Source organism: Cydia strobilella, chromosome Z, assembly GCF_947568885.1.
Source record: "Cydia strobilella chromosome Z, ilCydStro3.1, whole genome shotgun sequence".
Taxonomy (NCBI): domain Eukaryota; kingdom Metazoa; phylum Arthropoda; class Insecta; order Lepidoptera; family Tortricidae; genus Cydia; species Cydia strobilella.
The window spans coordinates 10,775,007-10,792,336 of NC_086068.1; the positions used below are offsets into that span (position 1 = coordinate 10,775,007).

At 37.2% G+C, this 17,330-nt stretch overlaps 1 protein-coding gene and 1 non-coding gene across 3 annotated transcripts; both read right to left on the reverse strand.

Annotated features, from left to right (window-relative positions):
- Positions 1 to 345: 345 nt before the first annotated feature.
- Positions 346 to 17,151, reverse strand: LOC134754267 (endoplasmic reticulum mannosyl-oligosaccharide 1,2-alpha-mannosidase). 2 transcript variants are annotated; one of them, XM_063690483.1, is made up of 12 exons: positions 17,033 to 17,151; positions 16,765 to 16,947; positions 15,931 to 16,068; positions 14,410 to 14,518; positions 13,891 to 14,076; positions 11,848 to 11,996; positions 11,066 to 11,254; positions 9,961 to 10,148; positions 8,921 to 9,029; positions 7,860 to 8,039; positions 5,089 to 5,229; positions 346 to 3,817 (listed from the first exon to the last, which is right to left on the reverse strand). In XM_063690483.1, the coding sequence occupies exons 2-12, from the start codon at positions 16,906 to 16,908 to the stop codon at positions 3,602 to 3,604; spliced, it is 1,749 nt and encodes a 582-aa protein (XP_063546553.1). In that variant the 5' UTR covers positions 16,909 to 16,947; positions 17,033 to 17,151; the 3' UTR covers positions 346 to 3,601. The 2 variants fall into 2 exon arrangements, with proteins under 2 accessions (XP_063546553.1, XP_063546552.1); XM_063690482.1 differs by having other exon boundaries at positions 16,765 to 17,151.
- Positions 13,106 to 13,177, reverse strand: Trnar-ucg (transfer RNA arginine (anticodon UCG)). The gene has a single exon. It is a non-coding gene; the product is annotated as a tRNA-Arg (tRNA).
- Positions 17,152 to 17,330: the final 179 nt, after the last annotated feature.

Genomic DNA, 17,330 nt, shown 5'->3' on the forward strand with positions numbered 1-17,330 from the left:
TTGTTAGATAATAATTAAATAACAAGTTTCTTCTTCGTATTCCGTCAATTTCTTATTTCAACATGTATTTGTAAAAAAAGGCAGGCACTAACCTAGAGGATAAAATTGGGATTAGTCCGGCTTCCTCATGATGTTTGTGTGTCTGAATACCGAATGAGACTAAATGCGTAGTTTGGTGACGCGAACATTCACGGTGACGCCAAGAAGAATGCCGACCAGTATAAGTTCAATTGTTGTAAATAAAATAACAGCTAATAAAGTAACTCGAACAAATAACGACAATGGTCCCACTCGGCGAAACGAAAATCAGCAGAACTCGTAGGTACAAGTAAGAGAAAGAAACTGTTGAAAAACGTAGATACGTGATTTATTAGTTATTACATTTGTCTTATCTATTCTATCAGTATGTTTTGCCTAACTAGTTTTTTGGTAACTAAATATTTATAAATCAGGAATGCATAATAAAAATAATATTTACATACAATTTACTGAATGACTATACACATAGAATACATCTTTACACGCCATCGACAGTGGCAGTTTTAAATAAACAACTTAAGAGTAAATTAAGTGTTATGCCTTGCTTTTTGGTAAAAAATATGATACAAATATATTAAACGATAGCTATCAACCGCATAAATGCACGCAAAATTATTAAAGAGAATGATTAATACAACTAATTATTCTATTATGATTAATTTACATGCAGGGCGTTATTCTTCGATTTTCGAACTCCGGGCTATTAAGATGTAGATACATACAATACGCCGTGACAAGGCGGCGCGCGTTCCCGTTCAATGCGATATTACGTGTATAAATTACATAGTGCACTTTAATAACTATTACAACTCATTATAAAATTTCATTAAAATATGTTACAACGGAAAACCAATTAAACTAACTAAAATAATAACATCTCATAACATAAACAAGGACCAATTGCAACAAATTCGATTGCTGTCTCTAGTTTTCTCAGAGTCCATATTCAATTACATGAAAACATGAAGTTGCCATACAAAACGATTGGTCCCACGCTCACAAAAAAAAATTACAAGGTGGTAAGTAAACCGTGCGTTTTGACTTACTTTCATTCAACTTAATCTCACTAATAAGACTTGCATCTCAAGAAAAGCCAAACCAACCAAAAATTTAAAACAGTACTTGAAAATTCTAACTTAGCGCCTTACAAGATGTTGCCTCATTAATAATGATAACCCCCCCCTCTTCATCGAACGGGCTTTATGTCCGATTCATTCGCCATTCAGGTGGCCCGCCTCTGGAATGGTCTTCCCCTCACATTAGGAAAGCACCTAACAAGTATGCTTTAAAAAAATCGGTGCGTGATTTCTTTGCTGGTAGTTCAAAGAAGAATTGAGTATCTGTCTGAGAAGTCGAATAATATCTATATACTAGTGGCTCTGTGAGCTGTGGACCTCGCGAGCATAGCTAAAAGCTAAATAGTATGGCTCCGCCGTTTAGAATAATTTAGAAAGTTAAAATGACAAAAAAATAGTTAAATAACAGCTTGTAAAAATGAAATTAATACGCTTAGCCCGCGCTTGATCAATCAGCAATACGAAATTTTCCATTAAAACAAAAAAAACTACGAAATTTAGGTGTATAACAACAAAAGTTATGTTATGTCCCACTTACAATTACTGGGGTTAGTGGGGATCGAACCAGGGACCTCCCTACTTCAAAGCGAATGTCTGCAGTGCGCCATGATAGGTCTTCGCTAACTTGACGAAATTTGGCTACTTATTCTAGAATAAAAACTAAATATCTAAATACCGCCTAAACCAGCGAGACAGATTTTCTGCATATTTTGCCATTTAATCTGTAAACATGTCTCAAAAAGAAAAGCTCATGATTTTGATACGACTATTTGTTTAGGCGCGAGCTATCACGACTCCGCCATTTTGAAAAATTTATTTAATCATCGAATCTGGTCACAAAAATTTCACGAGAATCGGTTGAGAATTGCGACCGTAGAGAAAAACATCCGGACATACGAAAGCAAAATGCCCGAGTCAAATCGTAGACCTTTGCTACGCTTCGGTATTATGTAATTATGTGATATACGTAAATATGTGTGTACATTGTATATGTTGTTAGATATAACGTTTTCTTTTGGTTTTCAAATGCACCGTCTACAATCATTTCTGCTTTGCCTTAAGGTTGACTGGTAGATAATGCCTCATGGCATTAAGTTCATTAAGTTGTTATTTTGTGCAATAAAGGTTAAATAATGTAATAATGTGAAAAATTGTTGCAAAGCTAATTTAAAACCTGTAAGATTATTATAAAGATGTATCTCACCTGGGAGCTTACCTTAAGATACTATTTTACGTGCATTAAAAGTCCTGTTTAGTACACAAATGTATATAATACATTTATAACCATGTAAGTACTTTAATTCAGTACCAAGTATTATAGGGATGGAGTAAATGTCGAACACTTAGTTTCACAACTCCTGCGACAGTTTTGAAGTCGCTGGCAATAGTTATTTACGATACAAGTGCGGAAAAGAGGAAATTTGAAACGAGTGGCGATAAATTAAAACACGACCGCAGGGAGTGTTTTAAATCGACACGAGTTGCTAATTACCTATTCGCACGTGTATCGTACAACGTTTTACAGTACATATGGCCCTTTAGACTGTCGACATATGCACGAAAAGTGCTCTTTTACGCACTAGTGCGAGAAAGTAGCACCATATGTACTGTAAAAAGATAATTTTAAGGGTGGCAAAATTTCAATGTTTTTTATTCCGTAGACTAAAATGACATTTCATGTGGTACTAAGAAATGTCATGTCTTACACATGAAACGTCATTTTAGTCTACGGAATAAAAGACTCACATACATACAAACATGAACGCTGAAAAAAACAGACCTTAGTTGTATATATGGATTAAAAACAACATTTAATTTCATGGCAAATCGCAATGATCACGTAATAATATGCCACGTTTTGCCATATACACGCGTTCGATATAATTGTACAAACGGATTTCATGGAAAAAATTAAGTTTGTTATCAACACTAAGTATTACGCAGGAAACTGGGCGATCAGCCAGACAGTTATTAAGGACCGCGTCGCTCGGACGTGGGAATTCAGTCAGGTTAGTCAACAACTAAGAATAGTGTACTACTACCCTCTTCCATATAAACTTCCATGCGATAGTGGTTTACCGCGCTTATTTGCTAAATGTCACAACTATTTCAACCACCAACCAACACATGAGACAATCGAGGTCACCACACATAAGCGCTGACACACTAAATTAGTAGGGAAGCGCGGCCGCTTATATCAGTTGCACAATTACGACTAATACTCGTGTAAATTAAAGATATGTACAAAAATAATCTTTAGAGCTGTACCTGCGTTGTTATACTATAAAATGGCGTAGAAAACAACTCATTTGTGCAGCTCGAATCGTAGCACTTTACAAGTAAAACTGTGTAGTGTGTGGTGACCTCGTGCTCTTTGTAAACGCATTATAATCATAATGTGGTGTCTATATACTCTATGCTAATTGTACATAAGAGTGGTCAGGTCACATCATTTTCGAGAAAGATGAATCCGCATGTAAGTCAGTCTATGACTTGTGTATAGGCAGAGGATGAGCTTCGGAGTTAAAAACGTATTTGCTCAAGTCTATAAGGTATCTGTCGTCGCTGAACAGGAGGTAGAGGTACTTAAGCGTTTCGGAGAGGAAGAACGACTCCATCATGTCGCGTTGCACCGGTTTCTCAGTCTTCACGTTGGCTAGAGACGTGTAACCGTTGGGGACCTTAGCATACTTCTCGAAGCCCTGGAAAAAAGCGAAAATGCATTAGTACGAAACAGACATAAACGTACAAATACGTAATAAATACGAATTATTTTTAACGATTTGTGGCAATCTAGTATTTTTTATGCGTTCGACTCGCGGTCAACGGTGTACAATCCAGACCCCCCAATTAAAGGTTTTTTCACTGACGTGGTGAACTATCTCTACAGCTGCTACAACTGTACGAACGCTTTTAAAATCCTCAACTAGTCCGGATTAATTTAAACGCGGAAACTACGCGTAAAACGTGCAACTGTACGCACTCAGTGAGCACTGTCCCAATTATGTAACTATTTCTTTGAAGGTCAGAATGATCCATGCGTGTCTGAGGGCCCATCGCGAACACCGGAGTTGCCAAATTGCGGGTATCTTTCTCTTTTATTTCAATTAAGGCGTAATTAGAGTGAAAGTGTAAGATGCCCGCAATTTGTTGGCGGTAGGCCCTTTGTATAATTATTCTCACGAGCTTTTAAAGCTGAAAGGGATAAGTTCGCCTTTGTACAAAAAAGAGTTTTACTACTACTACTACTAAATAAATTTATATGAAAACGCCTGGCCATGGCCTAAACCAGATCAAGGAATTCCGTTTTACTCGTACCTTGTTATGGCTCCTCTACACGATGGCCCAGCGCTGGACCAGCGAGATGGCCATGCGTTGGTTGAAAGCACGCACTATCACTATGGAATGGCCACGTGTAGATGCGTACGCACCATCGCTGGCCCACTAACTACCTTTGATGTGCGGACGAAAAACCGACACTGTGGCTATCCCATCGCCATCCGACACCACTATCAAGATAGATATAACTCCGTAATAGATGGATATAGTCTAAGGAAAAAACGTGCCTCGAAAATCAAGAAAATTTGATTCTCGATTAGATGGCGCCACTACCTTTAGCCTACTCTCGTATAGATGGCGCTGACGGTTTCGTTTGTTATTTAACAATTTAAACGCATATCAGTGAAAGAACATGGGTCAAAATAATATAAAAATAATTTATATAATAAATGCAAATAAAAGAAAAATTATTTGTATATAAATACATTTTTTGATATTTTTGTTTTTAGTTTTAATCGTGTATCGATAGATGGCAGTGAATTTACTGTGGTTACAAAATTTACTATGACAGTACTGCTCTATCCTATTATATACCCTCTTTGCCACTACCCTCTCTAGTCTCTACACGCTGGCCCATCTTAGTGGGCCAGTATGATGGACCATCGTGTAGAGGAGCCATTATATTAAAACATGCCTGGTAAATCTGCCAGCCCCAGTCCTGGTAGGTAGTGTTGCCGGTGATCTGGTACATGTAGAACAGGCTCTCTATGAACTCGGGCCGCAGCAGGCTGTGCGCGTCCGCCGTCTTCGTGTACATGTCCGACGTGGCGCTCGCCTGCACACAATATGCATTTTATACGTTAACTATAAAAACTATATAATAAAAAATACAACAGCGCCTCCTTTTGTGTCTGAGAACCGTCATTCTCACTCGTCGTATTACAATGGTACCATCGAGCCAAAGATACGTACGCACCATCGCTGGCACACTACCTTTGATGTGCGGACGAAAAACCGACACTGGCCATCCCATCGCCATCCGACACCACTACCAAAGATAAATATAACTCCGTAATAGATGGATCTAAGGAAAAAACGTGCCTCGAAAATCAAGAAAATTTGATTCTTGTTCAGAGGGCGCTACTAGCTTTGGCCTACAGTCGTATACATGGCGTTGACGGTTTCGTTTGTTATTTAACCTTTTGACCGCCAAAGACGGTAAATCACGTCGTCGACATTTTGTGCCACTCACGCCGCCGACGTCATTTGCCGTCCAAACTTAATTTATCAAAGACTCTTTAATAAATAACTATATTTCTTTGTTTGTATTTGCATTATTTTATTTTGCCCTTCTACTTTATTGTATAACTTTATTACAATTCAACTATGAATAGAAGGTTAAAAAAAAAACAACATTATGTTATAATACGACTTACCCAGTAAATAGCATAGCTAGCCACGCCAAAAACGGCACTTGACGTCGCCTAGTGATGTGACCGAGTCATGGAGGAATAATATTATTATATGAAAGTAACAATCTCCTAATAGAAATCGTTTCGCGCAGTTCCGACAAACACGCTAGCGCCATCAATAATAGATATGGCTTAATCCCATACATTTTGTAATAGGAGTTGTTTTTGCTAAAATAACTGCTATTTGTGCTGTTACGGTACTTGTTTTCGTGCTTAATTTAAACAACTTGGTTTGAAAGACGGTACTGACCTTTTGTGGTAATGTAACCCCTTATGCATTTATTTTATTGTAAAGATACTGCAGTTTGCTAATTAGTAGGTAATAATAATCGACAACGGGTTTGCACATCTCTGAGTAACGCGCGCTTATCAGTGTTCCGTGCGCCCATGACGGCACTTCACGTCCGATGCCTGACGTCACCACCAAGTAGTGATGTGGCATTATTGAGAGATTTGAGTGGAAGTTACAAGTAGGTACATTTTGATATTTAAATACGTTATTTAAAGGTTTTTAGTAGAGCTAAAAGCCAGAATTATCTAATATTATATTGTAAAACACCTGTGTAGTGGTTCTTCTAATCTAAGTATGTCAAAAACGAAATCAGTGAAAATATCGATATCCTGTTTTGTAATCACTATTCTCTAAGGTTTTATTTTGCTTCATTGCGGTGTCACGTCGAGTTACGTCAATGCTTGGCGTTCAAAAGGTTAACAATTTTAACGCATATCAGTGAAACAACATGGGTCAAAATCATAAAAATAATTAATGCAAATAAAAAAAAAAACATTCATCCGTATTTAAATACATTTTATCGTATTTTTATAAATCTTCATTTTTAGTTTGTCGTCAGATGGCAGTGAATTTACTGGGGTTACAAAATTTACTATGACAGTACCGCTCTAGTATAAGTTACTCTATGATCGAGCTGATGAGATGATGGAAACAGGAGGTGGCCATAGGAACTCTGTGATAAAACAACGCAAGCTGTGTTGTATTTTTCGAAATTCTTGTAATAAAAAAAATATATGAAATTGTTTAGAAGTCCTCCGTGTAATTTTATAAACAGCTTGCTTCGCCAGCAGACACTGGCTGTTGTATAATATAATCACAGTTTGAACCATGTCAGTATTTAAACATGGAATAGTTACTGTTTTACTGCGTTCAATAATAAAGTCAAACGGCCCTCGACTTATCGTTTATATCCAAAAGTTGTTCTAATTGTGATAATAATCTTTTAGTAGATTATTATCACAATCAGAACAACTTTCTATCTAGTATCTATTTATGTGAGACCATCTATTATGTAACACCTGTGTACAGTCAGGGGCATAAATATATATACTTCCTCAAAGTTTCAAAAATATGTGTACGCTCTTACACATTAGACAATAAAGTCGTGTTCACATATTTTTGAGCTATTTGTCTGGATCGATATTTTTGCCTTCGACTGTACCTACCATGGATGCAATAAATATACGAGTATGAGTAACGCACCCGCCCTGAAACTCACGCTCTCTCCGCCATACATTGGTCAGTACAAATGTATGACGGTCGCCGTTGGCTTCAAACGAACGTGCCTTCGTGGTGCGGTCTTGCCCCTCGGGTCTTAATACAAGCAAGTTATATCAGATCATATATTATATAAACTATGATGAAACAGAGGCAAGGACACGATATATTTCAAAATAAACATTTATCCAACAATCTCCCTCTCTCTCTCACACACACACACAAATACGCACGCACGCACACGCACGCACGCTCTGAATCATTGAATTTACGCATGTAATGTTAAACTGTAATTATATACTATGCAATAAAATTTGCAAATGTGTGGTTTATTTCGAAAACAGCTATTGTAAACCTGAAACGGAAGAGCGGGGTTTCCTGACACAGATGTATACATTCATCTACTAGGAAATTGCAGCCATTATATTGTAATTTATTTGTTACCCAAATAAACATTTTCATTTCATTTTCATATATACTCACCAAGTTGAAATGCGTGATCTCCGGCGCGAGGAACGTGGGGTGCGCCTTGTATGTGAGGTAGCACGTGGTCATGAGCTCCTCGGCCATGGTCATGTGCCAGTCGGGCAGCCCGTTGGCGTGGCCCAGCGCCAGCGTGCCTGGCAGGAAGCAGGTCAGGTGGTCCATCTTGGGGTTGAAGGCCTGGAACGTTCAGTCATGGATCAACACCGGGTTATCGGATGATAAATTATGATTGTCATTAGGTCATTACCAATTTCTTTTCCCCGAACATTCAAAGAATCTGCCGTGACGAGTGATTAGTGATGTCTTAATCTTAAACATTTGAGCTAACAAAATTTAAATTTTTAATAAAGAATTTCTTATCCAAAATACAATGGATTCTTTTTAGTTGGGTCTCTATTGTTTCCCATATAGTTTTAAGTCATAATGTATTGTTTTCCCATACATTTTCGTTAGTCATAATTTGGTTTTTCTCAGAAACGCGTGCCATAAAACAAACCTAACCTATCTATAGGATAACCTGAGGAAAATCCTTAAAAGTTAACGGTTTCAACTATAACTAATGATAATATGACAATCATTACATTATGACCTTCAATAATTATGTCAAACAAGCCCTTTTTAGCTAAATTTATAAAAAGGTTAACATACTATAACTACTTATAAATAAATAAATAATCTTCATGCAATATTTCGCTTAGTGTAAAATTAACATAAGTAAAAATGACAATTTCATGGCAATTTGTTAGCTCTCTTTAAGAATCTAAAATAAAATAGGGATATTGAAGGTGAAGGCGTACATGCGAATATCTTATTTTGTTAAAAACTATTTTATACTAGCTTCTCCCCGCAACTTAGTCTGAGTAGAATTAAATGATGATGATTGACGAAGACTACCTTATGTCCTTCCCCCGGCCCCATACTATCTCCATACTAACTTTCATCTAAAACGGTCCAGTGGTTTAAGCGTGAAAAAATATCAGACAGAGTTACTTCCGCATTTATAATATTAATAAATACCTATGGATAGTATGGATTAGATTAATTATGAGCACACTCACCTCAGATCCGGCCAACAACTCTCCAATGAACAAGTACTTGTTAGGCGTCGACCGCCTCGCTAGGAATTCTCGTACACCCTCAATCGCGGTCAGATAGTCGTCCAGCAAACTGAAAGCACAAATATAGTATGAATCTTCACAAATTATTTTTGCGCCTAAAACGGTAATCTGTAAAACAAAAGCCATTGTTTCTGTTATGCGAGCGGTCGGCCATTGTGTCTAAGCGCGTGTTACGGCGCGTGCCATTGTCAGAGACTGGCCGACCGCTCTCACAAAAGAAACAATGGTTTTTGTTTAACAGATTACCGTCACTCACTTGAGAAGATGCAGACTATACATTTTTACTCAATATGAAAACATGAACAAAAAACTGTAAGGTCAATGTGGAGAAGACAGCATATAGAATGTTTGGTTGGGAAGACAGTCACAGGGCAAAAACTCTCGTATTTGTTTAGGTACTTCGCTCAGACATAGTGAGTAAGGAAGAGAAGAGCTTCGCTCTTTCTGCTCTACCGACGTTCTGTAACTTCTGTAAGTGGAGGTTGTGTACAGCCTGGTGACAGACGGACAGACAGACAGCGGAGTCAGTAATAGGCTCCCGTTTTTAGTCTTGGCATAGAGTAACTTATACTAGAGCGGTACTGTCATAGTAAATTTTGTAACCCCAGTAAATTCACTGCCATCTGTCGACACACTTTAAAACTAAAAATGAAGATTTAAAAAAATACGTTCAAATGTATTTAAATATGGATAAATGATTTTTTTATTTGCATTAATTATTTTTATATGATTTTGACCCATGTTCTTTCACTGGTATGCGTTAAAATTATAAATAACAAACGAAACAGTCAACGCCCTCTATACGAGTGTAGGCCAAAACTAGTGGCGCCATCTGATCGAGGGTCAAATTTTCGTGATTTTCGAGGCACGTTTTTTCCTTAGACTGTATCCATCTATTACGGAGTTATATCTATCTTTGGTCTTGGGTACGGAACCATAAAAAAGGTCCAAATCACTGAGTGAATATGTAAAGGACTCACTAGTTGATGGTCTTGCCGGTGTGCAGCCACTGCTTGAGCAGGTACTCGTAGTAGCTGTCGCCGCGCGCCCCGAGCGTGATGGTGGCGTGCGGCAGGAACTGGCCGGTGTTAGGGTTGATGAAGATGGGCACCAGACCGTGTTTCTTAGGCAGCTGGTGGATCTTCTCCGATACCGCTGCCGCTGCGTCCTGGAGATGTTATGATAATTTTTTTATTTATTTATTGATAATGGGAAACAAACAGCGAAAGATGACACATATAGATAATTACACTTAAATACATACATAAGCCAAAACAGTTTCCACTACTGAAATTAGATAATTATGGTTGCTCAGACAAGACTTGTTTGTACAATTCAATTAAACTATCTCTAGATCTAGTGCTAAAGAACTAAACAATGCGAATTTAAAACCACAAACGTGACATGCATTAATTTAACTTAATTTTACAATAGTAAACTATCAAAATCAATTATATTATTTGCCCTAATAGTAGCAGAGTTATATTATATTATTTGTTCATTTGCTCTTAATTGCAGAAACAAATTTTTGTACTGACGGAATGAAAAACAAGTCAACATGAGAATATTTGTCATTGTAATTTTTACACGCTCTTACGATAAATCTGTTCTTTGCGTAAGTGGTTCGATGGAAAGGGACAGCGAATAATTTAGAGGAGCGCGTGCGGGGGTACGCGCAGCGCAGAGAGGCGCGGGCGAGTAGCGCGGGGTATAATATTAGATTAATGATTTATCTACACGCGCTCACGAGGAAACCGAAATATTTTAACCATGCATTTCTGGGGCCAAAATAAAGTAAAAATGTTATATGAGTTCAGGTCAAAGAACGTATTTGTAGTACATAAAAGTTGGACCCGGGTATGTCCTTAAACTACGTCCAAAAGAGAGGTATGGGCACTGTGAATGACATCTCGCTTTGTGTGGTAGGGCACAGGACAGCGGATGTCATTCCAGATCTAGAGCAGAGCCCAACTGGGGAGGTACCTCCACCTTACAGAAAACCGCAGCCAAATAACACTAGACTTGCGCGGCCGTCAGACGTTTGCAGCTCTACATCACGTTATCACGCTATCAGGTGGTACTCGCCTCATACGCTGGGTTGTTGGAGGCGCGCGACAGCTCGCGGAACTCGAGCTGCACGGTGGTGACCTCGGCCGTGGTGCTGTAGTGGGACCACTCGGGCGCGTGCGCGGTTCGCGTCCCGAGGTTCACGTCCGAGTACGGGATGCCCGAAGGCGAGTTGAACGCTGCCATCAGACGGTCGCCTAGGTCCTCCTGAAAAAAGAAAATCATTGACACATTGCAAGCTACAGTTTGGCCCAGGGCTGTCTCATTTCAAACACAGACAGAGATAATCATACGCCAGACTATTATCACGGATCTTTTTCCGTTTCGCTTTTTTAATGTTCGCCGCTTGCTTTTTGATATAGGCCTAATAATATACAATTTATAAATAAACCTATAGTTTAAATTTTAGGTTGTTGCTTGTGTTGCGACTTATTGTTGCAAGTTGCAACCTATGCCTAATGGTATTTCTTCGTGTTTGTTTGTGGGTGAATCAGCTTTTTACAATCCCTCGATGCCATGGTTACGGTTAATTGTCCAAGGAAAAAAACAACTTAACATTTAAATTTTATGGCACCTACATATTTATAAATGTACCCTATTACGGTCACCATCAATAGTAGCGGATGAAACAATACGCTAGAAGTATCTGACACCCTGTAAAACTTTTCCAAATAATAATTTATCTTTGCAGTTCGCATCTGTCACAACATATCTCTTTTTGTTAAGCTATTATATAATGGTGGATAATTTTTTTACGCATAGTCTGATCCGCTACTTACTTTAATGCTGATGGGGCTTACCGCTTTCTTCAAGAACATCTCGTCCTGCGTGTAGTGGTAGTTCGTGAGCAGCCCACCCAGCACCCTGATGGTCACCTCGAAGAAGTTCACGTCCTTGTTCCGCGTGAACACGAGCTCTTTGCTGATCCATTCGCGCCCCTCGTCGAATTCTGAACGAAACGAAACGTGCACAGGTAAGTTAACATTCAAGCCCCACCAGTCTTACAAAGTAACAATTGAGAGCATGTATGAAATAGTAAATACATTTCGATGCTAGGGCGGAAATAATGACATTTCCGCACGTGTATCGAACGACGTTTTTTTAATACAGATGCGAAAAAATAGTAAAAACAACAAGTAAGGAATAAAAACATGCTTGCAGTAAGAAAAAACGCCTCTTCTTTAACATCAGGCGTTTCGGCAGCTATTCCTACCTCTACCTTCCATAGCTATTCCGTTCCATTCAGACAACCTATTAAAAACGGTTTTTCAATATTCAACATAAAACAATAAACGTTTTGTAATGATGAAGAGGTAAGTAATGAAATATGTATATTTTTCGTATTCTTTTATTAACAGTAGGTTTTTATGTTGATTACGACGTTAAAAGGAAAATAACATTAACACTCATCAATAAGTAGTCATGAATTGGAACAAGTATAAATTGTAAAGAATTGGAAAAGGTTGAACACCTTTACGATGGATTTCTACTTTTTCCTTGTTTATCAACACATTTTGTTATCGAGTTCTGTGAATTGTCTCTGCTTATTTTCTGGCGACTCCTTGACCCTTGGCTTTATTATCTGATAACCATTTCGGAACGGAATCTTCGTGATTGATCATGAATGAACATTTATCAACGAAGGTTCAAATATTAAGATTTGGTTGATTGATTTGTTTATACTTATGAAAAAAGTTTACAATCCATTGTATATGATCAAATAATCATTAAACCGCAACAAAATACCTACTAATTTATGAAGTTTTCATTTATTTAGCCGTATAGAGGATAAAAATATTTAAAGATAAAAAGTAATAATCATCCGTCATCTCAAACACTTCATTTTAACCACGTTTGTAAAATACAAGTACACATCGCATGGGCAAACAAAATCCATACAACATACCATAAAAACCTTGATAACTAGACAGGCAGCTATTGTGGGCAGAAACCAATTTTGCTTATCTACGAAATAATTAAGTATTAAATCAATTAACAGCAAGCAACGTCTGCGCACGATGCTATTAAGCTTAGAATAAATTTAAGTGGAAAAATTACTGCCTTGGGTGAGACTTGAACTCACGGCCTCTGGATCGAGCTCCAGCGCTCTGCCAACTGAGCCACCAAGACCTTATCCATAGTAAGCAAATCTTCCCACTATCTTAATCATTTCACTATCGATCCAGAAGCCGAGAGTTCAGGTCTCACCCAAGGTAGTAATTTTTCCACTTTTAAATTAAGTGTTAACAGAAAAACGTTTGTAGTCGGTTTATTTTTTGTGATACCTATGTTTCACAGAAGATTATAATAACGTTACAACTGGTTTACGTAAACGGCCTGCCATCTGAGTCATCTGACCTACATACCTAGGTATTGTCTATTACCTAGTACTGAAATTGTCATCGCTGTAAGCGAACCCACTACCACAATCATCGCACATGGCCAATAGGAATTCGCAAAAGCTGTTTTTTTTTCACATCTAAAGGAAAAATAGGTGGCAGTGGCACACAACACACACTGATTTTTTCCTGAAATTCAGAGCCTGAATCTCTGTGGTTGCTGAATAAATTCAGATATTGTCTTTTTGTGTGGAAAAATCTTTAAATCTATAATAATATCTTCCTAGGATAGGGCCATTTTATTTTATCTTCCACTTTGACGGTAGTGTTGTAAGTGAAACCTGCTTTGCGTAACAAAGGCAACTTAAGATTTATAAATACCATAACATGGTAAGTACATATACGATGCAGGACTCTAATGTTGCTATACATCAGATATAAAACATAATAGAATACAATTTAATCTTAATTTGGCCCCCTAAATATACAGTACGAAATGCCTACCTTCAGTCAGTCCCATAATAAATGCAGTGTCTAAAGCGTCGACGATGGTCAGCCCCAGCGAGAACCAATCAGAAGGCATCCCGGACAACGGCTTCAAGTTGTCATGGCCCCAGGCGTGTGTCTTGTAACCCTTCCATGCGTGCCTGAAGCTCTCCACCACTGCATACTGCTTAGCGTTTGTGGGACCTGGAATAGTTAGAAATGACCGTGCTTGAGAGACTGATTAAGAAAAAATTGTATCAAACACTGTTATAATTAAGATGAATATTCATTGTTCTATATTTCAAATCGTTTTTGTGACAAAAACCTTTTTTTATTTATAGGTATAAGCTCCATCTGTCCTACATCGGATTCCTTAAACTGATCCTTGTATGTGCACATCTCTTGTGATACTACTGCAGTTACAAGCGTCTATAGGCTGCGGTGTCCGCGCTGTACCATCAGCGGGCCGTACGCTTGCCACCTTCTTTTTTTTTATTTGAATGCCATTTTAAACAAATAATCATACAAATTACTCACCAGTAAAGACTGGTCTCTCATTCAGTTCAATTTCAAAGGCAGGTTTGCTGTTGGTTAATACTGGTGCGGCGACTGGCTCGTTGACTAGAGACAAATTCTTCACTGCTTCCTAAAGTAACACAGACAGTTAAGCTAATATTAGAACATGAACATGTTGCTTCACTGCAGAATGGGACTATGAGTGTTCTATTTTAGGATATGACACAGTTTTCCAGTTGTATTACTTGTACTTTGATGCAGGGTTAGATTGGTCTGACTGTGACGTCTCTGACTATACCTTTGCACTCTACTCTATACATAGGTACACTAGGGCCTTCTGTAGGTTATTCTAAACTATTGTAAACTATAACAAACATAAAAAATAATCAAAACATATGGTTCTTTTAATTAAATATACTAGGGATATTTCTTGATTGGTGGAATAGTGCCTAAGCTTATTCCACCCAGTAAGTATCTATTCTTGTGTCTATGCATGCTGTATATATAATAATACATTTTATAAAAATGAAAATATAATAAAAAACCATGCACTTTCTACATATACTATACATTTAGAATTCCACCCCGACGGACCAAGGTACATAGTATGTTGACCTTTCACATTTGATGAACACACTCACATAGGTTTTCCGTTAAGAGATAAGAGTAAATATTGAAGTAGGAACACATGTTAAACTGAAAGATAATATTTATGGTGCTACTGCATGATAGGATCGTATTCCAATTTAACTGGTAATGATGGGATAACTGATTCCCAAATGTATCATTAACATTAAACTAATATGCATCTATTCATCAAAATATATAAATCATTGGAGCAGATGCTAACAACTTCAAGAGAAACAGAATTAAATTTTGGATTAAAATTAAATAAAGAAGTGAAATAAATAATAATTTTTCGGTGCAAATAAATTTAAAATTCATTAGAGCCATTGGGGAGTCACAAGGTCTGCAGTTCACAGAACCACTAGTTAAATAAATAGGTTATCAGTTAAGGTTGCATTCCGGGTTTACACGTGACAAACATTTTTAACTTTCCCAAATATGAAAAGTATCTCATGAATATCTGTTTCCAGCATGAAACATGTAAGTGAATTGCTTAATTTTTTATCATACCATACAACTAAATAAAATAAAAATGCAAAATGATTTTAATTCAGAGAAAAAAGTTTAATGGCGCTTCGCATACTGTCATCAAAAATTATAGTAGCTAAATATAACAGAAGTAGATGTGAAGTAGATAGAATAATTTCTATTTATGTGGTTTTTTTATGGTGTTTTCATTTGATAGTAAATTTTTGGCAGTCAGACATTCTTTATCAGAAATTAATAACATTGTAGTAAATTCATTTTAATACTCATGGGATCTTTGTAGTTCCATGGCTGACGTCTTTGATTTTTAAACCATCAACTGTGGTTACTAATAGAATTATGTTACTAACTCAAATTAGAAGGTCTTTTTGACATTATTGTAGGGAGTCTAGCTTATTGATAATTTGGTCATAATTAAGATGGACTTACCACAGGAAGCTGGCTAATATTAGTTTTTTTCTCAGGGTCTGTTTCCCTAGCAGTATAGAAGAGAACTCCCACAGTTACAGCTATAACTATCACTGCATACACAATGGATCTCTGCAGACGAGACAAGCGATTCCATCTCTGTAACCAAAATTGGAGTTGTGTGTCACAAAGTCTTTGAAAGACAGTCAACACTTTTGACATCAGTATTCTGCTTTTGTGTACAAAAACAGAAGAGAAGTTTTTAGTGTATTCTCAGTGGGAATAGGTGCATTCATATAAATTGTTCCCATTTGTCCCCGCCCTCATATATGGAGATAAGATGTAATGCTTTTAATTCATTTTACAATTTCTTGCTACTTGCCTCTTTTATAAAACTGCAATTGACTGTCTTCCAACACATGACAAATAAACTTTAAAAGATAAACACAACACTACTGCTGTTCTTGAATGTCTGTCCTCAAATGGATGCTGCATATTATCTCTGTTTTACAAATGTTTTTGTCCACTTTTCACCCATGAATCATCATTGTGGAGGATAAGATTGAACTTAAATTACACCAATTACAGTTGCCAATTAAATGTTAGAAACACAGTTGTTTCAAGGCAAGTGTTTATACTGAGGACATGGACAGGCGAAACCAGAATTGATTTTGTTTTTAACAGATTCCTTTAATCTTCATCGAGGACGGACTGGCAAGACCCTACCCTACATGTTCACTGTACTTTAAACACCAAATGTATTGAAATTATCTAAAACATTTGTGATTTGTTTATGCTCTTTCCTAATAGACGTACTGTACACATATATACAAAAATAAGTGTTTTTTTTCTTACCCTTATAAATTTTCTATGAGATATTGACTGACTCTGATCATTTATATAAATAGATGTGTCTATTGTGGGATTCCATTTGTTAACATCTGTTGGTAGATCGCCCTCGGTCACTTCAATTTGTGTGTCAGCTCCAGGACTCCTCATTATGAATTAAATTTTACAAAATTCTCATTTTAAGATATGCTGGAAAAGGTGAGTTACTATGTAAAGAGGATAACTACTTTGGGCTGCAATAGCACAAGGATCCGTTAATAATTTAAATTCTAACCCATATCCTGAATCAGAAAAATTAAGGACTCGCTACGTGGAAGTTCCACGTCTGCAAAGCCGGGCACCATTACCATTTTCTAATACATTTTTTTTGATTTTTCAGCCGTACCTGCGGCACGACACGAACTGTCAGATGCCTTTTTTTTAAAGAATCTGAGGCAGTGGAGATGAGTTCAGTATCATTCTGCCATGTCACCTTTTTTTGTGATCTGAGGGATGATACAAATTTAATATAGGTATAACAATTTTTTTTGTTTTGTTTATCTGAACAGAAATTAATTTTGAATTCCTAATCA

Bases quoted from the DNA above. Each gene is read 5' to 3' on its own strand.
- LOC134754267 (XM_063690483.1), bottom strand. From the start codon at position 16,908: ATGAGGAGTCCTGGAGCTGACACACAAATTGAAGTGACCGAGGGCGAT. The intron at 14,519-15,930 runs GTAAGTCCATCT...GTGTTACTTTAG, and splicing joins ATATTAGCCAGCTTCCTGTG to GAAGCAGTGAAGAATTTGTC. The intron at 10,149-11,065 runs GCGAGTACCACC...TAACATCTCCAG, and splicing joins CCAACAACCCAGCGTATGAG to GACGCAGCGGCAGCGGTATC.